Source organism: Heterodontus francisci, chromosome 2 (assembly GCF_036365525.1).
Source record: "Heterodontus francisci isolate sHetFra1 chromosome 2, sHetFra1.hap1, whole genome shotgun sequence".
NCBI classification, from domain to species: Eukaryota; Metazoa; Chordata; class Chondrichthyes; order Heterodontiformes; family Heterodontidae; genus Heterodontus; species Heterodontus francisci.
The window spans coordinates 191,100,692-191,125,893 of NC_090372.1; the positions used below are offsets into that span (position 1 = coordinate 191,100,692).

The 25,202-nt window shown below is 42.2% G+C and overlaps 1 protein-coding gene across 4 annotated transcripts in view; it reads right to left on the reverse strand.

Moving 5' to 3' along the window:
• LOC137349404 (toll-like receptor 3) overlaps nucleotides 1-25,202 on the reverse strand; it is a 179,221-nt gene that overhangs the window by 9,939 nt on the left and 144,080 nt on the right. For all 4 annotated transcript variants that reach the window (XM_068014936.1, XM_068014925.1, XM_068014932.1 and 1 more), the window contains 2 exons: nucleotides 18,718-18,789; nucleotides 13,006-13,080 (listed from right to left, as the gene is read on the reverse strand). In XM_068014936.1, the coding sequence (XP_067871037.1) occupies nucleotides 13,006-13,080; nucleotides 18,718-18,789 (147 nt within the window). The remainder of the gene's footprint in view (nucleotides 1-13,005; nucleotides 13,081-18,717; nucleotides 18,790-25,202) is intronic.

Genomic DNA, 25,202 nt, shown 5'->3' on the forward strand with positions numbered 1-25,202 from the left:
TGGCAGGCTTTTCAGGAGGAATGCAGCATCAATTTCTCTATTTCTTAAACTTGCATCTAAGAAATGGAAAAGCTGGCAGGCTTTTCAAAGAGATGGATAAAGGCTGAGCTGGGGTTTTTTCTTTGGCAGGTTGATTCTTAAACTCCTTTCAGAACACTATCCAAACCCCAACTGATTGTCCAAAGTGAAACCAAAAACAATCTCAAGAGTTAAGCCTCCTGACCCATTTAAATCTGTCACTTCTCTGTAAACATCTTCTCCAAGTCAAAAATCCCCTGCTAGGTATTTATCTGAAGGCAGGTGACTTCCAGGAAGGATTGTTTACGAACCAAGTCCAAAAGACCTTACAATTCCATGGAATCCTTTTCAGTTTTCCCAAATAAAACATATGTGCATAATTTTGAAATACATGAGTCCTCAAAAAAAAACTTAACAAAAAATACAGAAGCACCATCATTAGGGCTTTGGTGAAACCATACCTGGAGTACTGTGTGCCGTTTTGGTGTCCGTAATTAAGGAAGGATATACTTGCTTGAGAAGCAGCACAGCGAAAGTTCACTAGATTGGTTCCTGGGATGAGGGGGTTGTCCTACGATGAGAGGCTAAGTAAATTGGACCTACACTCTAGAGTTTAGATGTGATCTCATTGAATCATACAAGATTCTGAAGGGGCTTGACAGGGTAAACACTGAGAGGTTGTTTCCCCCGGCTGGGGAATCTAAAACACAGGGTGCAGTCTCAGGATAAGGGGTCAATCATTTAGAACTGAGATGAGGAGAAATTTCTTCACTCAGAGGGATGTGAATTTTTGTAATTCTCTACCCCAGAGGGTTGTGGATGCTCCATCATTGAATATATTCAAGGCTGCGATAGATAGATTTTTGATCTCTCAAATAATCAAGGGATATGGGGCATGAGTGGGAAAATGGAGTTTAGGCAGAAGGTCATCCAGGATCATATAGAATGACAGAGCATGCAGGCTCGAGGGGCTTTATGGATTACTCCTGCTCCCATTTCTTATCTTGTTATACTCTTGTGTACTTCAACCCCCTTGCAATACTATTTGCCTTGCTAATTGCTTTCTGTATCTGCATGCTAATCTTCTGTGATTTGTGTACAAGGCCACCCAAATCCCTCTGAATTCTCCCCATTATGTTTATGAAAGATCTCCATTGTCCCGTGACACATTTGTTGTTGGGTAGTGCCTCAAGCTAGGCACTCAAATTCCTAGCATTTGTCAGTCTTAAATTGTATCCTAGGCTTTAGTAGTTTACATGCTACTCATTCACTTAAACCTTCACAATCACCAGAAACAGGTAACTTTCACTGCTCAAAACTTATGAGTTTCTTCACTGGACTGATTGCAGATATCCTCAATCCTTTTAAAGTTTAAAACAATCCACAGTTAGTGTTGGATTGTGACTATGTGCTTATTTGCGACAAGATACAAAAACTCTGCTGAAAAAAGAACCAAAATTGCAATAAATTGGTTAATCACGTGTGGTTTTATTGGCCCCAAAAATACAAATGAGGTCGGAGAGCACAACTTAGGGTGTAACCCAGATATGCTGGGATTCTGCCCTCTGCATCATGCATCCCAAACTCCAGTTGGGGGAGGCTGGGCAAGTCTTTCACCCACCCTCCCCAGGTCCGCTGACAACACTGAGGGCATGTCTAGGCAATTTCCCAGGCTACCTTAAAAATTAAGCTCATCAAATTTCCATAGGTTCAGCAGGACCTATGACATAGGTTGGCACAGGGCCCATACAGGGCCTGCCAAAGAATCCAAAGATTGCAAAAGTATGGGATTGTTTTCCTTAAAGTGATTGGACTTTTTCTTCAAAAAATGAAAGAAAACTCTTTGCAAACTTTTTCAGTCTCTGAACAGCCTCTAGCACCATACTGAAGTAGCATCTGTTACATGCATACAGGGGTATGCCATCCATTCCAACTACTGAAATGATGAATTCCTCATGAGTTGGACAGCGTTTATGGCATTCACTGTTGCTAGCTCGGAGTATTCCTTCATCACAGTGCCAGAGGCACCACATGAACCTGAGAATTTCAGGACCATTGTCTTCTTAGATATATTCAGGCATAAATATATATTCTATTTGTTGTTAGGTCTTTGGCCCAGCAAACAGAAGCAGACATTTTTTTAAAATGTTCTTGGTTTTTAACATTTTATCAGAGTTGTGGGCCAATGGGATTTTCAATCATGATTCACCAGCCTTGTTGAAGCAAAGCTAAAGCAACAAACAGGTTTCCCCTTGGCTCAGTAAGTCTGTTTTGTGAGCAGCTGGGTGACAGAGTAGAAAAATTCAAACCTAAATCCTTGGTCTGCATTGAGTTAACTATCTTCGCTGGATTGAGGTTGGGGCATGGTGCCCATGACTTAGGAAAGGGAAAAATCAATCAGGATTCTCACTTCTATCCAGTTACTGGAAGTGCACTATGCAGACATTGGGAGAGGAGAGTATGGGCTTGACTGTGATACTGTAAGTAATTGAATGGACTTTTAACAACCCTGATAAAGGATCAGAGATAAATACTCTTACATTATCTGAGTTTACTGTACTGTCACCACTGATGTGGCTGCTCAGATGTAGTGCTTTCACTTAATTGGCTATCACAAATCATTGGAAGAGCTGTTCTCACAGCAGAAATTGTAAGCCCTGACTAGCATAAAATTTGCTGGTGCAAAGCTCTGTCAATTAACATAGACTTTTAAAGTAAATTTTAATGGTTTACTCTACCGTCATTTACATTTTAATGGCAAAATCACTAACTTATGAGCTATTTTTATTTAATAAAAATCATCTAATGAGTGGTCAATGAGCAGTCTGATTGTAATACATGGACCCCAACTGCACAATGATCCCAGCAGACAGAGAGAATGCAGTTTGTGGTTGCATCACTGCAAAACTGAAGCAGACATTGCATCCTTCAAAGACACAACACTAGCATGTATAGGTAGTCTCCCATGATTTTCTGATATCCACACCATCAGTAATATTTATGTTAACTTAAATGCATTTATTTTTCTCCTTATTCTAGTTGCCTGTAAATGCTGTAATTGTGTTATTTTCCCACAGATTCTAATGCCAATAGAGCCATTTGATAAGCGTGCTTTTGATAAACCCACCTCTTGCTTCCTCTTATTCACCAGCATTAAAAACCTAAGAGAAGTGTTAAACTGAATCTGAGAATTAACTGCATAATGATAAAGACCCTGGACTGGCAAAGCAGATAATTCCAATTTCATACAGATGATATTGAATATTTCAGATTTCATAGGCCTGATTTTTATTTCCATTCAACAAGATATAGGGCCTTTACATAAATATATAGGATCACAGAACCACTTGGCAGCTATTAAGAGTTCTCAGATTATCTACAGTTCTGTTATTTATTTTATATTTTTGTCCCCCGTTCCTTAATCTCCTCGTGTTACAACTATATTGTGGTGGGGGCGGGGGGGGGGGGGGGAGGATTTGTGGGGAATGGGATTACAGCTCATAGGGCCATTGAAGAGGTATCACCTTAGGTTGATTGTCTGTCTTCCATACTCATATTTCTGTGATTCGACCCATTTTAGAACATAGATGCATAACTTTCTGCCCTTTGCTAATGCCACTCTGTGCATAGACCAGCTATGTCTTCTTTCTTTTGGGCCTCCTTATCTCGAGAGACAATGGATACGCGCCTGGAGGTGGTCAGTGGTTTGTGAAGCAGCGCCTGGAGTGGCTATAAAGGCCAATTCTGGAGTGACAGGCTCTTCCACAGGTGCTGCAGAGAAATTTGTTTGTCGGGGCTGTTGCACAGTTGGCTCTCCCCTTGCGCCTCTGTCTTTTTTCCTGCCAACTACTAAGTCTCTTCGACTCGCCACAATTTAGCCCTGTCTTTATGGCTGCCCGCCAGCTCTGGCGAATGCTGGCAACTGACTCCCACGACTTGTGATCAATGTCACACGATTTCATGTCGCGTTTGCAGACGTCTTTATAGCGGAGACATGGACGGCCGGTGGGTCTGATACCAGTGGCGAGCTCGCTGTACAATGTGTCTTTGGGGATCCTGCCATCTTCCATGCGGCTCACATGGCCAAGCCATCTCAAGCGCCGCTGACTCAGTAGTGTGTATAAGCTGGGGGTGTTGGCCGCTTCAAGGACTTCTGTGTTGGAGATATAGTCCTGCCACCTGATGCCAAGTATTCTCCGAAGGCAGCGAAGATGGAATGAATTGAGACGTCGCTCTTGGCTGGCATACGTTGTCCAGGCCTCGCTGCCGTAGAGCAAGGTACTGAGGACACAGGCCTGATACACTCGGACTTTTGTGTTCCGTGTCAGTGCGCCATTTTCCCACCAGCTATGTACATACTCTCTAAAGCACCTGGATTCTGTGCGCACAATGGCTCAGCAGAGATTAGCAATTCACCATGTCCACAGACCTGCCTGTTACCTCCTCAATGATCACCCTGATGCCATGTCATCTTATAAAAATATGATATTGTTCTTTAAAAAGGGATTGGCGGCTTCACATTTATTGGGATGAAAAAGAATTGCTGTAAAAACAAAAATGTAAATAATTTACTGTACTGCTTCCTGGATCAGAGAAAGAAACAATGATTATGGCAGATATTATTCCATGCAGATCAGGTCTTTATCATTTCCAAAGATCTGATGGAATATCTCTCTCTCTGTAATAATACTCCAGCAACATGTCTCAGGAGGTTGAGCAAACATAGATTGTCACAAGGCTCAGTTGAGCATGGAAATGAAAACTGGCTAGCCAAGTTGAAGGTGCGGAAAACAGAAGCAAGGTCAAAACAGCTCATTTACATCGCTCTTCCACAACAACTATGTATATAAGTCATGATAACTGCTGATGAGGCAGTGCCTCCGGTGGAATGGTCCTTAATAAAGAATCACAAGATTTGTTTGCTAGTGAATAGCAAAATAAAATACGTTTCTCTATTTTGAACTTACCTGCTTAATGAAGTGACTCAGAGTTCTTGTGTAAAATGTGCAGCTGGCCAGAAGAGTGAAAGAGCTTGGTTGTATCAAAACATAAATATTTGCTTTCCCACTTTGAAACCATGTGCTTTGAGGTGTAATAAAAATAACAGGGTAGATTACTTAAGCTGAATCACAAAAGCAACCAAACTAAAGTCCAGGGCAGGGAGCACCAACCTAACAGGATAGAGAAATGCTATAACTCTAAAGAATCAAATCACTAAAATTCCTATGCTTGAGAGTATGGATCTTGTCAGTCACAGCTGATAAGGTGCCAAAAGTTAATACATATTTGGTTTCTCTCCTGTACCTATAACCAACGACTACTGAGATTTCCCTGCATTTCACACTATAGCTGGTGAAGGATCAGTTCAACTTCCTAAACTAGCCAGTAGCTAGGATATAAAGCTAAGACCACAAGAGTGAATAGTGTCAATAGATCATTATTGCTGTCCTGAGAGATTCATTCCTACCTCTTTAGATAATCCAGTTTAGTTTAGACTAAGACATTTTACAGAACAGCACAGGAAAAGAAATACTCTGGGTTAAAAGTGGTCTTCGGCAGAAGTGCAAATAGGGCGATAGTAAATCCGCATCCGGTTTTACACACGTAATTAATTATGGAAAATAATTTAGGCATAGTGTAAAATGGGCGACCAATTCACTATTGATGCTTCAAGAACATAAGAAGCTGGAGGAGGGGTAGGTCTTATGGCCCCTCGAGCCTGCTCCACCATTCAGTACGATTATGGCTGATTTTCTACCTCAATACCACTTTCCCACCCATTCTCCATATCCCTTGATTCCCTGAGTGATCAAAAATCTATCTATCCCAGCCTTAAATATACTCAACGATGGAGCATCCACAACCCTCTGGAGTAGATAATACCAAAGATTCACAACCCTCTGAAATTTTATGTGCTCCCATGTTCCAGTTCCCCAGCCAGGAGAAACAACCTCTCTGTCTACTCTGTCAAGACCCTTCAGACTCTTGTATGTTTCAATGAGATTATTTCTCATTCTTCTAAATGCCAAAGAGTTTAGGCCCAATTTACTCAGCCACTCATCATAGGGCAACCCTCTCCTCCCAGGAACCACTCTAGTGAACCTTCATTAGACACATGGTAACAAAAATCATCTAGTGGATGTCATTAGGACACCAAGTGACCACCAAAGACCAACTTCATTCCCTACATGTGGCAACATTGTAACACTATTCATGAAGATTACTTCTGGTTGGTACTAATACCAAAACTGTAACTACAATCAAAAAGAACAGTTATGGTTTTGCTAAACAAAATGACCAGAGGAAATCTTCGTAAATACATTTGTGATGCACTTCCATATAGCAACCAAAGCAATTATTCCTTTTTTGCTGTATTTTGAAAAACAGCACTGAATGTGGTCATTAAGAAAATAAATGCCTTACTCCATTCTTGCTATTTCAGCCTTTGAAGCGACACTCGATGTACAGTAATAAATCCAAAACAAGTAAATAACTGAACAATCAATGAGGAAGATTGCATAGTTGACTTTCTGACATAGACGGCAACTCTACTGACAGCTTAGACAATTAATTGATTCATTCACCCAGAGAAAATGTCTTTTACATGGTAACAAAACTCATCTTGTGGAGGTCATAAGAACATCAACAAGAATGAAATAGATAAGACCATTAAACCTATCCGATCCAATCTTATTGAAACATTTAAGATCCTGAGGGGACTTGACAGGGTGAATGTTGAAAGGATGTTTCCTCTTGTGGGAGAGACTAAAACTAAGGGGCACAATTTAAAAATAAGGGGTCTCCCTTTTAAGACAGAGACGAGGAGAAATTTTTTCTCTCAGAAAGTCGTGAGTCTGTGGAACTCTCTTCTCCGGAGAGCGGTGGAGACAGTGTCGTTGAATGTTTTTAAGGCAGAGGTAGACATGGGAAGTCAAAGGGTAACAGGAGTAGGCAGCAAAGTGGAGTTAAATCCACAAACAGATCAGCCATGAATGGCGGAGCCTACTCCTGCTCATAGTTCATATGTTGGTATGTTGATATTTGTTGAGCTACAAACCTATTTCTTTCCACAATGTTGATTGCAAGCTGTTGCCATGGCATTTAAGATCAGGCTGAAAGAAGCTTCATGCACTCACTTGCTAGGGTAATTGAATCCAAATTGGTATGCATTGGACCTGTTTTATCAGGTGTAAAATGGGAGCAAAGCATACCAATTTAACAGTGAGATGGCCTGTGCCCAATCTTCACAGGCATTGGTCGCACTACAAATTTGTGGGGCCCATTTGTTTTTAGGTGCCCCAGGCAGATGTATATGTAAATTTTGGGCCGAACGCCTTGGTTGATAAGGTGGTTAAGAAGATTTATGGAATCCTTTATTAGCCGAGGTATGGAATATAAGAGCAGGGAGGTTATGCTTGAACTGTATAACTCATTAGTTAGGCCACAACTTGAGTACTGTGTGCAGTTCTGGTCACCTCATTACAGAAAGGATGTAATTGCACTAGAGAGGGTACAGAGGAGATTTGCGAGGATATTGCCAGGACTGGAAAAATGCAGCTATGAGGAAAGATTGGATAGGCTGGGGTGTTCTCCTTGGAACAGAGAAGGCTGAGGGAAGATCTGATTGAAATATACAAAATTTTGAGGGGCCTGGATAAAGTGGAGTTGAAGAGCCTATTCACCTTAGCAGAGAGGTCAGTGACTAGGGGGCATAGATTTAAAGTGTTTGGTAGAAAAATTAGAGGAGAGATGAGGAAAAACTTTTTCACCCATAAGGTGATGGGGTCTGGAACTCACTGCCTGAAAGAGTAGTTGAGGCAGAAACTCTCAACTCATTCAAAAGGATTCTGAATATGCACCTCAATTTGCAGGGCTACAGACCAAATGACGAAAGTGGGATCAGAATAGGTGGATCGTTCTTTGGCCGGCGCAGGCACGATGGGTCAAGTGGCCTCTTTCTGTGCCTTAAATGTTCTATGATTTCTTAAACTCCTTTGGCAAGTTTGACAGGTATGAGTAGAACAGGCATCAGGATTTGTCGGTGGCTCCCCCAGCAGCAAACTAACGTTTTTGAATTTTTTTCATGTAAAAAATACTTTCTTCTGGAGCCAGGAGGAGCAGGTGTGCTCTCCTCAACTCCACACAGTTGGCTGCTTTTCGTAGCCCATTCCAACCTTACTCAGGACCAAGACAAGCAGCCAGAGACTGACATCACCCAGGCAAACTGCCATTGTTTTTTTATTCATTCACAAGGTGTGGACATTGCTGGCAAGGGCAGCATTTTTTGTCCATCCCTAATTGCCCTTGAGAAGGTGGTGGTTAGCCACCTGCTTGAACTGCTGCAGTCCATGTGGTGAAAGTACTCTCATAGTGCTGTTAGGGAGGAAGTTTCAGGATTTTGATCCAGCAACAATGAAGGAACGGCAATATATTTTCAAGTCAGGATGGTGTGAGACTTGGAGGGGAACTTGCAGGTAGTGGCATCCCATGTGATTGCTGCCATTGTCCTTCTAGATGGTACTGGTCATGAGTTTGGGAGGTGATGTCGAAGAAGCCTTGGCGAAGTACTGCAGTGCCTCTTGGAGATTGTACACACTACCACTGTGATGGTGTCAAGCTTCTTGAGTGAACACATCCAGGCAAGTGGAGAGTATTCCATCATACTCCTGTTTTGTGCCTTGTAGACAGTGGAAAGGCTTTGAGGAGTCGGGAGTTGAGTCACTCACTGCAAAATACCCTGGCCTGCTCTTGAAGCCATAGTGTTTTCTGGTCTAGTTATGTTTCTGGCCAATGCTAACCCCCAGGATGTTGATAGTGGGGGTGTCAATGACGGTAACACTACTGAAGTCAAAGAAAGGTGGTTAGGTCTTCTCTTGTATGGGAATCGTTGACTGGCACTTGTGCAGCACGAATGTTACTTGCCGCTTATCAGTCCAAACATGAATGTAGTCTAGGTCTTGCTTCATGCAGGCAGAGACTGCTTCATTATCTGAAGAGTTGCAAATGGAACTGAAGACTATGTAATCATCAGCGAACATCCCCACTTTTGACCGCATGATGGAGGGAAGGTCATTGATGAAGCAGTTGAAGATGGTTGGGCCCAGGACACTATCCTGTGGAACTCCTGCAGCGATGTCCTGGGGTTGAGATGATTGGCCTCCAACAACTACAATCATCTTCCTTTGTGCTAGGTATGACTCCAGCCAGTGCAGAGATTCCCTCTGACTTCAATTTTACAAGGGCTCCTTGATGCCACACTTCTTCAAATGCTGCCTTAATGTGAAGGGCAGTCACTCTCACCTCACCTTTTGAATTCAGCTCCTTTTTCCATGTTTGGACCAAGGCTGTACTGAGCTGAGTGTTCCTGGTGGAACCCAAACTGAGCATCGATAAGTAGATTTTTGTAAGTGCCACTTGATATCACTGTTGACAACCCTTCCATCACTTTGCTGATGATTAAGAGTAGACTGATGGGGTGGTAATGGGCTGGATTAGATTTGTCCTGCTTGTTGTGGACAGGACATACCTGGGCAACTTTCCATATTGTCGGGTAGATTCCAGAGGCACAGCTAGTTCTGGAGCACGTCTTCAGCACTTGAGGCTCTGTGTAAAATGGATATATTACAAATATAAGGAATGCCTCATCTCATTCATCATGACACTCAATAGTGTCTCTGCCTGACCATGGAGCATGACCTTGTGTTGTCTACCAGTTTGCTGGAAGCCTTCTGCATTTAATGGACGTTGCAGGAATTTACCATTTAATTGGGTTAAATTTCCAAATGCTATCATTGTTGAGAGGCAAAGGATTCAGCAGGTTAGAGAATTAAATGCATGGCTCAAAGAGTGGTGTGGAAAGAAGGGGATTTAATTCATGGGGCACTGGCATCAGTACTGGGAAAGATGGAGCTGTTCTATTGGGATGGGCTCCACCTAAACAGGGCTGGGATCCTAGCATATTGTATAACTAGGTAACTAGGGCTATGGATAGGGCCTTAAACTAAAAGGGGTCGGTTGGGATCAGGTGAAGGCAATTTTTAAAATCTGAAGAGAAAAGTCAAGGCAATAGAACAGTGTAGCAATTTAGCTAAGGACAAGCAGAGTGGGACAGGAAGGAACAGAGAGTTTAATGCTAATACTGCATCAGCAAATATGGTCCATGCAAAGAATTGTAGGAAAAATTAAAAATAAAGGCTTTTTATTTGTATGTGAAGCATTTGTCATAAGATAGATGAACTAGAGGCACAAATAGAGATAAATGGTTTAAATCTAATCACCATTACAGAGATGTGGGACTGGATTATCCGTTTGGGGTTGAGACCTCTAAATTGGGATCAAATGTGTGTCCCAACCCAGCACCATGTCGGGAATAGTCACCCAACAATGATTTTTCCAGGATTAGCCAATTAATGGCCACAGGGAGTGCTTGCTATCCAATTAAGGACCGTGGGCAGGCTCCCGAGGCTGGACAGCCAATCGGAGGTCCTCCAGCAATGACACATCCGCAGCACCACCAACCGAGGTGGGAGTTACCAATTCCTACAGTGAAAGAGAGAGAGGCCAGGTAATAAAAGTTAATTTAGAAAAAGGCCACAGCTGCCTGGCCGTGATCGTGGAGGAGCTGTGGACCGGCGGCCCTGAGGGGGTGGGTCCTGACGGGATGAAACATAGCTCCTCCCCTCCAGCTGGAGGTCACCTTGTTTAACTGCCCAGTTAAAATTCCAGTTGGCACAGTAAAGGGGCCTATTGCCCCTTAATTACTCAATTGGCCACCCAATGCTGCGAGCAGGTAGCCGTTTCAATGCCAACCTGGCCTTTTCAAAAATGGCTCGGGGTGGGATGGTGCCAGCAAACTAGCCAGCAGTGGGAAATTCTGGGCCCACCCACTTCCGGTCCTTGCCCCATCGGGCCTCGAACATTTTGCCGGTGGTTACAAGGTGACCAAGGTTGGGAAATAAATATTCCAGGGTACACAACATTTCGAAAAGACAGACAGAATGGAAAAGGAAGAGGAATTGCCCTGATAGTAAAGGATGGCATAAAGACAGTAATGAGAAAAGATCTTGGCTCAGAAGATCAGGAAGTAGAATCAGTATGGGTGAAGATTAGTAATAACAAGGATCAGAAAATGCTGGTGGGAGTAATTTATAGGCCCCCTAACAATAGTTATACTGTTGGACAGAGCATTTGGCAAGAAATAATTGGAGTTTGTAACAAGAACAATGTAGTAATCATGGGGGACTTTAATCTTCACACAGATGAGTTTGGAGAATGCTTTCATGACAGTTTCCTGGAACAAAATGTTGGTGCCGATTGTCGTGTAGGATCAAGCGTCTGCCATGCTGCTGGCTGTCTCTACGCTCAGCAGGAATCTGAGCAGCATGTGCTAACAGCACGTGGTGCAACCAGCCTCCGTTCTTAAAGGTAGTCTGCTCCTCTTAAAGGGGAACTGCACTGAATTACAGGAGTCTTCTGCTAAATATTATTTCTGCAATTCTAAACAAGGAAAATGGAACATAAGCGCAGAGGGAGACCTCCAGAGTCACTGATGTGATGCTGGAGGCCTTAGTACTGGAAGTGGACAGGAGGAGAGACAATATGGTTCCACAGGGGGTCCAGGAGGCCCTCAATGCCCATGCTCAGAAGAAAGTAAGAGCAGGTGGCCAGGGGGTTATGTCTCAGTGTCTGGCCCTAAGGAGCTGGCAGCAGTGCCACACGAAGTCTAATGACCTTACGCGGATGGTCAAGATCATCTTCACATGACATCCCCTACCCACCACAATACCAGCCTCTCATGCTGCTCAATGCACCACACCCCAATCACTCAGCCAGCAGCACTCCCTGACACTAAGGACTCATGCCTAATATCTAGATTCTCCACCTCGCCCTCACTCACCTATCAATGGTGCCAGCCTCACACCCACCTCCCGCTGCCTCCACATACCTTCAGCTATTCAGCTTTGGCTAGCACATCACTCAAACACAGTGAAATACAATCACGGACAAGGTGGCCCATAACTCCAACAAAAGGGAGCAGAGCAGATTTGATGGGGGCCAAGGATGCCTGAATCTATTGAACCCTGCAGAGGAAATAGTGCGACAGGGCCAGTGGCTTCCAGCACCGTTGAGAATATTCAGGATGGCAGTATGTTCCTGCCTTATACACCTTCTTAACTCCCAGTTCACCCTCATTCTGCTCTCTGGCATGATGAGCAAACTGCACTTAGAGTCACCATGAAGGGAGACCTCCAGAGTCACTGATCCTTCACTTTATGTCCAAAGATTGAGCAAAACAAAATTGAATTGCTCATCCAGGTGTGTAGAAGTTGTTAGAAATTATATACAAATACAGATTACTGTAATTGAGCCAGCTAAAGCCTGAAGCTCCCAAGGCTTCTAGCACATGAGGCCACCAGAAATAGTACAGTCTTCTATGAGAAAGGAGGATGATTTATATGTAAATCATATAACTAGGGCAAGAGAATTTGCAGTTATCTACTGAAGCAAATAAGTATGGAACAGAGAACGGGGGATGAAAATGGTAGCTGTACTAAAAGACAATGGCAGCTATTATACAGTATGGCGTATACAAGCTAATTATTATCCAGGAACTCATGAGCAAAATTTTTCATTAATATGTGCCAACAGACAATGAACCAGAGTGCACAAATGTGTTTCTACTTTTGAACTGATTCTGACTTTCAGAGATTATAAAGTTAAAACTTGATTCCTAAAACAGAACATAATGAAGATAATCACAATTTATTTTTGACAGTATACAGTTTTTGCATTTTTATGAAACAACTTGGCCTGTGGACTAATATTTAATAAGTAGGTATTTAGTGCCTCAAAAACTCCCAACAGACTAATGCTAAAATATAGATAACTTATAAACACTTGTGTGTCTATATAGTAAATATCTGATATTAAAGCAGAACACAATAAAAACATTTATTAGTAGTAACTACTGAAAACATGTATACTTACAGGTTGACGATATTTATTGTACTCTCTAAAATACTTTTGAGAACATCAAGAGAAATAGAAGTTGCACGAAGGTCTCTACGAATGAACAAATGGTATTATTCTTTCAAATATATGACTAATGTTGAATACAATAGAAGCAGCTAGAGAAATAGCTATTGGCCAGATTTTGCATGGCCCCCTGAGGTGAAGTCGGAGACGGGGGGGGGGGGCATGGAGAATAGCAACAGGTTGTGGGGGTGGGGGTGCGGGGGGACAGAGGACCTCCCCGTCACCAAGCGATCTTCCCAGGGGTGGGATAGGCCAACGACAGCCATCCCGCCCAGAGGCCAACAGAGGCCCTTAAATGTCTATTAACGGCCAATTCAGGGCACATCTCCTGCCACCACTGGGATCTTACCAGTCGTGAATGGGGGGGGACTACCTCCGCTGCGCGGGGAGGATGCTTTGTATCAGGAGACGCCCTCCCCGCAGGCTTAGGGCGGGTCCTTCCTTCATGGGCAATTGGTGGCCCACGGAGGACCCCAACCAGGAACCAGTTTACCCCCGGGAATCCCTCCCCCGGGACAATCACCTCCAGGCCCCTTGCTGGGGCCTTCTGGACTGGCCCCGGCAACCCTACCTCATCTACCTCTGGTCTGGGGTTTGTGACAATGGGCCTGAGTCCTGGACCTCTGCAGTACCAGCAGTAGCCACCGCTTGCAGTGGTGCTAATGATACTGCTGAGCTACCGGCCCTCTGATTAGCCGGCAGCTCTTGGAGGCGGGATTCCCATCTTTAAAGAGACGGAGAACCCAGCTCATGAAACTTTGATTGAAAAAGACGAAGATCGCTCCGGGATGGTGGGGATGGCAGCGAAAAGACTGAGCCGTGTTCCCCCCCACCTTTTTGGCCTGGTGCCAGGATCTCTGGCTCCAGCACAAAATATAGCCCATTGTCTCCCATGCAATGCAGCATCTGCAGCCAAAACGAAGGTGGCAACCTGCTCCATTACCTTCATGAATGGTGGCAGGAGGTGCATGACAGCAGTGCTAGATTCATTTGCCCTCACTCTTTAAGGAAGAGATGCTTCAGGTCCAGGCTCAGAACATTCCAATAAGGGTGAAAGGTAGGGGAACTGAGAACAGGGGTCTTTGGTTGATGAGGGAGATAGAGATGATGATGAAACAAAAGAGGGTGTATGATGCATGTCAGGTGAATTCATCAGGTGAGAACCAGGCCATATACAATAAGTTGAGAGAGGAGGTGAAGATGAAAATCAGTCAGGCAAAGAGAGAATATGAAAATAGAATGGCAGTCAACATAAAAGGGAACCCAAAGATCCTCTACTGGGATGTTAATAGTAAGCAAGTAGTAAGAGGAGTGGGGTCTATTAGCGACAGAGAGGGTAATATATGCTGAGAGCCCTAGGGCAAGGCTAATATATTAATTAGTACTTTATATCAGTGTTCACTAAGGAAATGGAGGCTGACAAAATATCAGTAGAAGCAGAGAGAGAGGCAATGGACAGGATAAAAATTGAGAGGGGGGACGTACTAAAAAGGTTGGCTATGCTTAGGGTAGATAAGTCACCTGGTCCAGATAGCTTGCATCCCAGGTTGCTAAAGGAAGTGGGGATGGAGATAGCGGAAGAGCTTGCCATAATATTCCAATCTTCCCTGGATACGGGGGAAGTGCCAGAGAATTGGAGAGCAGCAAATGTGACACCCTTTTTCAAGAAAGGGTAGAAGGACAGTCCTAGCAACTACAGGCCAGTTAGTTCAACATCAGTGGTGGGTAAGGTTTTAGAAATTATAATCAGGGAAAATATCAACAGACACTTTGAGAGGTTCGAGTTAATTACGGATAACAAACATGGATTTGTAAAAGGCAGATCATGCTTGAAAAATCAAATTGAATTTTTTGATGAAGTAACAGAGAAGGTTGATGAAGGGAATGCGGTAGATATTGTTTATATGGATTTTAAGAAAGCATTTGATAAGGTACCACATAAAAGGCTGGCTAACAAAACTGAAGCTCGTGGAATAGGAGGATAAGTGTCCAATTGGATAAAAAATTGGCTTATGGACAGAAAACAGCGAGTCGTAATAAATGGTTGCTTTTCAGACAGCAGGATGGTAGACAATGGTGTTCCCCAAGGGTCAATGCTGGGACCGCTGCTTTTTTGATATATATAAATCACTTAGATCTTGGAATACAAAGTAGAATCTCAAAATTTGCTGGTGCCACCGAACTTGGAGATGCGGCTAAACATTGAGGATGATATGAGCTGCCTGCAACAGGACACCGATAGGCTAGCAGAATGGGCAGAGAGGTGGCAGATACCGACAAATGTGAGGTGATGCATTTTGGCAGAAGGAATGGGGAGAGGCAATATATACTTAATGGGACCTGGGGGTGCATGTGCAGTGAGCTTTGAAGATGGCGGGACATATTTTGAGAGTGGTTAGTAAAGCATATGGGATCTTGGGATTCATAAATAGAGGCATTGAGTACAAAAACAGGGATGTTATGCTGAACCCTTTATAAAGCTCTGATTAGACCCCAAGTGGATTATTGCGTTCAGTTCTGGTCACCACACTTCAGGAAGGATATGAGGGTGTTTGAGAGGGTGCAGAGGAGATTTACCAGAATGGTTCCAGGGATGGAGGATTTTTGTTACAAGGTTAGGTTGGAAAAGCTGGGTTTGTTCTCCTTAGAATAAAGGAGGTTGAGGGGAGATTTAATAGAAGCATACAAGATTATGACAGGCTTGGATAAGTTAGACAAGGCAAAGCTGTTCCCATTAACAAATGGTACAAGGACTAGGGGACACATTGAAAGTTTTGGACAAAGGATGCGAGGGAATACGAGGAAGCACTTTTTTATGCAGTGGGTCGTGATTACCTGGAATTTGCTGCCCTCAAGGGTGGTGGAAGCTGAGACAATCACTTACTTCAAGAGGAAGTTGGATGGCTACTTGAGAGGAATAGACTGGCAGGGCTATGGGGATCGAGCCAGGAAGTGGGACTGACAGCATAGTTCTGTGGAGAGCTGGCATGGACTCGATGGGCCAAATGGCCCATAATAAAGTTCTTTTGAAGTGTTATATGATGCTTGTCAGTTTTCCTATTCCAACATAAAATGCTAATGGGTAGATTTTTTTGTAAGTAAGATAGGAAAGATTAGCTGGCAAATCAACCTGCACCATACCTATTCATTGCTGATTCCATGGCAGAATTGTCAAGGACTTGGAAAGTCAGGTTTCAAGAACACCTAGTGCATAATTTTGACTTTGTGTGATAGTATAAATTGGAAAATATCAATTAAGCCATCTATTATACATCTGTCCCCATTTTCACTTCCATTGACTTCAATGCATTTGGGGAAGGCTAACAAGGCAAGGGAATACACAATAAATGGTAGGATACTGAGAAGTGTAGACGAATAGAGGGACCTTGACGTGCATGTCCACAGATCCCTGAAAGTGACTGGACAGGTAGATAAGGTGTTCAAGAAAGCATACGGGATACTTGCCTTTATTAGCCGAGGCATAGAATATAAGAGTTGGGAGGTTATGCTGGAACTTGTAAAACACTGGTTAGGCTACAGCTGGAGTACTGCATGTAGTTCTGATCAGCGCACTATAGGAAAAATTGCACGAGAGAGGGTATAGCGAAGATTTACGAGGATGTTCCCTGGACTGGAGAATATTAATTATGAGGAAAGATTGGAGAGGCTAGTGTTGATTTCTTTGGAACAGATGAGGCTGAAGGCAGATCTAATTGAAGGGCATAAAATTATGAGGGGTCTAGATAGAGTGGACAGGAAGGTCCTATTCCCCTAGGTTGAGGGGTCCATAAACAGGGGGCATAGCTTTAGGGTAAGAGATGGGAGATTTATAAGGGATTTGAGGGGAAATATTTTTGTGTATTGCTGAAAATAGAGACATGTTGTCGAAACTTTTCATCTTGCACTTATCAGGCCATACGACCCAAAGACTGGCGGATCATATCAAACAACATGTCCCTTCTGCTGTTCACAACAGGCAAGGTAAGGGCCATACCCAATCAGCCTGTGCTTGCAAAACTCAAAACACAGTGTCCAATATTAGATGTGGTTCCACGATTGGACAGCATTTGCTAAATAATCCACAGTGTGCTAAGAAATACACTGACAACCAATTTAAGATTATCAGTAGGACTCGCAGTGTGGTGCATTTGCGTGTACTGGAAGCTACATATATTAATACACAGGGCCCTGTTGTTTGCAGGCAGAAAGAATATGTACAAACATTGCATCTGTTTCAGCTGAACAAAATAAGTGCCAGCCATTCGTTGGTTCATTCCTCAGGGCCTTGACCAATCAAAGTCAAGCTGCCTGGTTTAAATGTCAAACAAAGCTTGGCAGACAACGTCTGTCACCGTAAACTGGTGCATTCTCCATGGCAATGCCTCTACCAATCAGAGTTCACTTGCCAACCAATCAGCACTCTCTTCTCATATAGTATAAGTTGTTGTTTTCCCTTACATTGGTATTCTTGCAGATTGTTCTGATGAGTGCAAGGTGAAAAGCTTCGACAACATGTCTCTATTTTCAGCAATACTCAAGTTCTGTACTACTAAACAACTATTTGGAAATATTTTTAGCTAGAGGGTGATAGGGATCTGGACCTCACTGCCTGAAAGGGTGGTGGAGACAGAAACCTTCATTTAAACAGTATTTTGATATGCTCTTGAAGTGCCATAACCTGTAAGACTATGGACCAAGAGCCGGAAAGTGGGATTAGGCTGAATGGCCTCCTTTCGTGCTGTAAATTTCTGTGATATTGCCCATTTTACACTGTCACCCAACATCAAAGTTACCCTCCTACTTTCTTTACATTACAATAATAAAAGTACAAATGGCAAATTATTACACAAATAAACTGAAAAAAACTCAATAAAATATCAATTAAGAAGGATCTGAATAATATTTTGAGGTAGAGAAATAAAAGAACTGGTAATGGGGAACAACACTGTGGAAGGTAACATGTCTAAAAATGGAGAAATCATCAGGAGGCAATTTGTCAGAGTTTAATTTATAGTTATACACATGTTTGGGGCAAATGTGTATGTCTGGATCCAAAGAAAAACTTCAAATAGCTTAAAAAAAATTTATTTTAGGAGTCAAACATTTCCCTAATTTTCCACAAAGTGCTGAGTCATGCTGGAGTGCGGTTTGCTGAGTGCCAGACTGTTGCCCTATTAGCCATTCTTCCTATGTGACTATCAGCAGATTATTCAACCTTGGAAAATATCTATTTGAAATCCATCCATCCATCACCAGACTTCCATATTTTCCACCAGTGGTCACTGCTTAACAATTAGTAGCAGGGATTTGGGTTGATTTTATATGTCTAAGCCCAAGAGGGTTGAGGCTAACTGCATCGTCTTGTACTTCTGTCTCATGGTCAGTTGACTCAGTCCAATGATCAAACATGGGCCCTTTCTGGTCTGTATGTTTCAGTACTACAGCATGCAATGTATTTATCTCCTAAACCACAGAAGTGCTTTAAATTTAAATGTTCAAAGCTATAATTTAATACCTAAAAGTATCAGTTAACAGGATAGGAATGAAGTATAAAAGCATAAAAACTTTTAAAAAGTAATTCAAATACATATACAGAAATTCAGATTTTTAAAATTAACATTTTAATTATCTTGATTTTAGTAATAATAACAGAAACATACTTACAAGTAGATTATTGAAGATAGGTGATCAAAAGCTTCTGTACCTATCAAGCTTAAGTAATTATCACTCACATTCCTAAAAGAGAACATAAATTGTTAAATATTTTTTAAAAATGTATCTTCATGGAATACATTCTCCATGTTTAGGGCTTATACAATCACTTTCTTTACTTATAGATAATCTATTAAAGGTATGGATTTAATATAAGTAATAAAGTTATTTAAAATTGATTAAAATAACCGACTCTGTTCATATCACCTATATTCATGTCAACTTTGTAGTTTTCCACTGAACTCTACCCGCCTCTTGGTCTCTGACGTGCATCACGTGTACATTTGGAATCCTGCAATGCAAATTTGCATACTGCACATGCATTCTAAGTAAGGCTAAAGGAAAAAGATCAGGGAAGAACAAGGCAGTGTGAACTCAGGGTGAAGGGAACTCAAGGAGTGCCTCCATGAATTCTGGCAGGGGGGGAATTGTAGAAGTGCTGCTGTGAATTGGGAGGGTTAAGGGAGAAGATAGCCATAATACTACTGGGAGTGGAGATGATTCAAGTGTGAACAAGGAAGAGAAGATGCCAGCATTAACAGGGTGGGACAAAAAGAAAGAGCTGGCTGGAAGGTGAGGAGGGGTGGTCCAGGGGCATATCCCTTCCACCCATCACCCCTGTGCTTGCTGATCTACATTGGCTCCCAGTCCATCAATGCTGCAATTTTAAACTTCTCATCCTCCTGTTCAAATTCCTCTATGGCCTCACCCCACTCTACCTCTGTTACCTCCTACAAACCACTGAGAACTTTGCATTCCTCCAACTCTGGTCTCTTGTGCATTGCCTGCTTCCATCAAGACACTACTAGCAGTCATGCCTTCAGCCGTCTAGGCCCTAAGCTCTGGAATTCTGACTTCAAACCTCTTTGCCTCGCCACCTCTCTCACCTCTTTTATGACACTGCATAAAACCTACCTTTTTGACAAAGCATTTGGTTACCTGTACTAATGTCTCCTTCTTTGGCTCAGTGTCAATTTTTGTATGATTATGCTGCTGTGAAGCACCTAAAGATGTTTTACAATGTTAAAAGCATGATTTAAATACAAGTTTTGTTGGGATCAGAGTATTCATGTGAACTGGGAGAGAGAATAAAAATATGAGTGCAAACTTGGGTAAGTGGGGGGAATGGCGAAGAGTATCAATATGAGCTAAGGAGGTAGCAGGGGGCAAAGGAATCGCTGTATCAAGTGGAATGGGAAGAAAAACACCATCATGAATTGTGATGTTAGGGCAGAAGACGAATGCCAATGTCGGATGAGGCTTCAGATGAAGGAAGAGTGTCAACTAGAACTTGGAAGGTAGAAGAGTGCTGCCATGAAATAGGGGGAGATGAGAGGAAAGAGTGCCTCCATGTCATTGTGACACACAAAAACTATTGTCAGGCAAACCCCCACCTGCCAAGAATGAGGCACACATTATTTTTCCAAATGAACAGTGAAACTTAAAAATTGCAAGCCCCTGACTGGAAAGACATTTGCATAGTAACAGACAGTACTGGAACAAAAGGACCCAGTCTTTTGCTGTGCCAATACACAGAAGAGACCTGGTCAAACCAGCCAGTCACGTGACCATCTACTGGTCAACTAGGGGAGTTTTAAATTGGAAAAACAGAATTTGAACTTGCAAGATAGGATTTTGAGCTCAGAACGCCGTGTGCTCCCAGTTGGAACAGAACCTCTCCAGTCCTATCTACCTTCTCATCTCTCAGGGAACTGAACAGTGAAGATACGTAAACTCAGAGAGATAAAAGTCTCCTACGTGAACAAGGTTTGGGAAGAATACTGGGCCCCAACAAAACGTAAGACCATATCTTCAATCAAGGACTACAGCGTGCTCGAGAAACAGTAATAAGATATTGCCTCAAACTGACCTACTTATCTTTTCCTCTGCTCTTTTCTGTCCCTACTTGCATGTGTCTATCAAGTATGCATGCTAGCGTGGGCGCGCTGTAATCTGTAGGCGTTAACTGTATTAGAGTTTAAGTTTAAGGTTTAATAAATTTCATCTTTCTTCTTTAAACCAAAGAAAACCTATTTGTGCTCATTTCTTTGCCTTATAATTGGAAAGTTGTGAACAAGGATTCACAAAAGGGGAGCTCAAAACACGACGTGTTTAAAATTAAACCCTGCTGCAATAAGACCAGGTGAAGATAGTAACAGACCCCTAGACACCTTTCTCACCTGGTCGTAACACTATTTTAAACCAATTTAGCAAATGTGGCAACAGCGACTATTAATATATATCCACAGTGCCAATACATATCCACACTACTATGTAATATCTCCAAAAAGATGAAGGCAAATCTCTAAACATTTTATTGCAAAATTCTGCTAAGCAGGTAATGGAACGTTGAGTATATCTGCAGCTCTGCAAATCTCTGTTACACTACACTTTCAGTCTAACTGCATGCTACTGGCTTATATTCACGGCTGTTTATTGTCAGCTTTGTTGCTGCTCTGCCGGCTTTTTGAAAGTCGTTGGTCAGTATTTGCTACTAATCAAGGCTGGCTTGTAAACTAATGGCAGTTCTGCAGTTTCTATGGGCCCTCAGCCTTTTTACAAAAGAACAGATATGGTCTTCATGGTCGTTTCAGTCATTTCTTAGGCTTGGACTTCAAATAGGTGATTTGCATAAAATAGTAGATGTGAATATCCTTTAACAATCCAGACATGTGCAGTTAGGGTTGATAATGGAAGGAATCTTACCACGCATGGCCCTTATGAGTCTCATGTCTCTGGCATCACAAAAATATAGTTGTAGATTTTGTTACATTGCTCATGATGTGGAGATGGTGAGTGCTGGTAATCATAAAGCACAGCACAGCATTTCTGCTCTCAGGTTTGATGAACACAAATTGGATGGAACAGTTGGGAGCTTAATTACAGTAGAATGTTGAAATGGATATGATGTAATTTAAACATGCATGTAATTTCCTGCTGGTTAGGCCAGATATGTATTAATTCAGTGCAGTTTGAAGGTCATATTTCCCCCTCCCATGATTGGAACAATAACTGCTTCTCCACTTCCTATTCTTCTATATTTTTCTAACCTTACTTCCAGTTTTCAGCTCTGACTAAGGGTTATCCTCAGAATGTTAACTTCTCTTTTCCCTTTACAGATGTTGACTGACCTGCTATGTATTTCCAAAATTTTCTGTTTGTTTCAGATTTCAGCATTTGCAGTTTTTAAAAAAAATTAAGCTACTGGATCAGTTGATTTAAATATTTGACAGATTGCACTGGCTCCATCTGCAGGGAGCTGTCACACTTGTGTCTGACAATGAAACATTAATTGAGGAGCAGGTGAGAGAGAAAGAGATTCGAAAAACAGTATTAAAGTAATGGTAATTAGTAATCCCCATCCCAACTAAGGGATTCACGGATTTCCAAGACTGAAATGTTGGGTCACAAAAGAGATCCAAGATGCAAACCCTATACCAACTCTCACAATTTTCAGTGTTACCTAGATACTTTTCTTGTGCTCTGTGCCAAAGATCACACTCAACTAAGCCCTTATTCCTTGTAAACTTGAATTATGACTTTACATGCACAAAATCTGGAAATGTAGTGCTGCTCAGAGGTCAAACAGAAACTGTACTGAGCTTACTGGATATGAGCCCAACACCTCCCCCTTGTGACCATCCAGACTTCGAAAAGTGGAAGAACAAACACTCTGTTGGGTTGTGGTTCAGACTACAAACTACAGAACAAATTTAATAAAATTAACAGCTTAGGGCAGCAATGCGCCATACAGCAATTTAAAATATTTTTACACAAGTTTCAATGTCCCTTCCTCAGCTACAAAAATAACTAAATATGCCATATTTAATTAACTCTACTGATAATACCAAGCTTGGACTTGTGCCAGTACATCAGCTCTTCTATGTAAGTATTTCATAATGCCAAGAGAATACTTGATAAATATTTCAGAATGGTAGTTAACATAAAAAGCAACCCAAAAATCATCACCAGCATATAAATAGTAAGCGGGTAGTAAGAGGAAGGGTGGGGCCTATAAGGGGCAAAGAAGGTGATATATGCTTAGAAGCACGGGGCAAGGCTTGAATACACAATGAGCCTTTACTAAGGAAGAGAATGCTGACAAAATATCAGTAGAAGCAGAGATGCTAGAGGTAATGGATGAGGTTAAAATTGATCAGCAGGATGTACTGGAAGGCTGGCTATGCTTAGAGTGGATAGGTTGCCTGGCCCGCATGACCTGCTTCCCAGGTTGCTAAGTGGCGGTGGAGATAGCAGAAGGGCTTGCCATTACCTTCCAATCTTCCCAAGATACAGCAGAGGTAATGGATGAGGTTAAAATTGATCAGCAGGATGTATTGGAAGGCTGGCTATGCTTAGAGTGGATAAGTTGCCTGGCCCGCATGACCTGCTTCCCAGGTTGCTAAGTGGTGGTGGAGATAGCGGAACGGCTTGCCATTACCTTCCAATATTCCCAAAATACAGCAGAGGAGCCAGAGGATTGACAAGCAGCAAATGTGACACCCTTATTCAAGAAAAGATGCAAAGAAATTCCTAGTAATTACAAGCCGGTCAGTTTATCAGCAGTGGTGGATAGGTTTTAGAAGCAATAATTAGGAAAAAAAAAAGCACAGAGAAATTTGCATTAATTAAGGACAGCCAGAATGGATTTGTAAATGGGAGATAGTGTTTGACTAATCTAATTGAATTTTTAGATGAAGTAACAGAGAATGTTAATGAAGGGAATGCAGTGGATGTTGTCCATATGGATTTTAAGAAAGCATTTAGCAATGTATCATATAAAAGGCTAGTTAACAAAATTGAGGTTCATGGAATAGAAGGGTCAGTGTCCAATTGGATTTAAAAATTGGTTTCAGTACAGAAAACAGTGATTTGTGGTAAATGGTTGTTTTTCGGACTGGATAATGGTGGACAGTGGGGTTCCCCAAGGGTCAATGCTAGGAACGCTGCTTTTTTGATATATATCTAAATGACTTGGATATTGGAACACAGAGTAAAATTTCAAAATTTGTCAATGATACCAACTCAGCGGTGTGGCAAGCAGTGAGGATGATAAAAATCGACAGCAAGAGGTCATAGGCTAGCAGAATGGGCAGGTAAGTGGCAGATGGAATTTAATGCAGTGAAGTGTGAGATGATGCATTTTGACCGAAGGGATAGGGAAAAACAATACAGACTTAATGGCACAGTTGTAAGGAGTGCGCAGGGACAGAGGGACCGAGGGGTTCATGTGCATAAATCCTCCAAGGTGGCAGGACATATATAGAGAGTAGTTAACAAAGCATGTGGAATCTTGGGCTTCATAAATAGAGATATTGAGTACAGTTATGCTGAACCTTTATAATGCTCTGGTTAGGCCACAACTAGATTATTGCAGACAGTTCATCACACTATAGGAAGGATGTGAAGGTCCTTAAGTGGCAGAGAAGATTTACCAGAATGCTTCCAGGGATGACAGGAGTTCAGCTACAAGGTTAGCTTGGAGAAGCTGGGGCTTTTGTCTTTGGAGCAAAGGAGGTTGAGGAGAGATCTGATAGCAGTGTACAAGATTATAATGGGTTTAGATAAAGTAGGCAAAGAAAAGCTGTTCCCATTAACGAATGGAACAAGGACTAGGGGGACACAGATTGAAAGTTTTGGGTAAAGGATGCAGGGGCAATGTGAGGAAGAAGTATTTTTATGCAGTGAGTGCTAATGACTTGGAACTCACTGCCTCTGAGGATGGTGGAACTGCATACGATCAATGATCTCAAAATGAAATTGGATAGGCACTTGAAGGAAATAAACTTGCAGGGCTACGGGAATAGAATGGGGGGAATAAGACTGATTGGATTGCTTTACAGAGAGCTGACAGGACTCGATGGGCTGAATGGCTTCCTTCTGTGCTATAATGGCTCTATGAAATAGCTACTTTTTTCCATTTTTACAAATTTGTTTTTACCTTAATTACCAATCCTATACTTCTCTGAGATTAATAAATTCTTATCTGATTTACTTTCATCATGCTTTCAGATGAATGCTGCAAGTTTTTGAACCAGATATGGTTAAGTATGATATTACAGATTTCTTCACCTGTTGCTATAAGTTACAACAACTTGAATGTACCTTTCAGAAACTCAAATTAAATACACGGATCAAGCTATTATGCCAGTTATCAAGACTAACTTTCTATCTAATTACATGCACTGCTCCATTGATATTCTCAGTCATTGAGAATCATCAATACCCCTGTTTTTTTATTTCATTCATGGGATGTGGGTATTGCTGGCTAAGCCAACATTTATTGTCCAACCCTAATTGCCCTTGAGAAGGTGGTGGTGAGCTGCCTTCTTGAACTGCTGCAGTCTTTGATGTGTAGGTACACCCACAATGCTGTTAGGAAGGGAGTTCCAGGAATTTGACCCAGCGATAGTGAAGGAACTGCGATACGTTTCCAA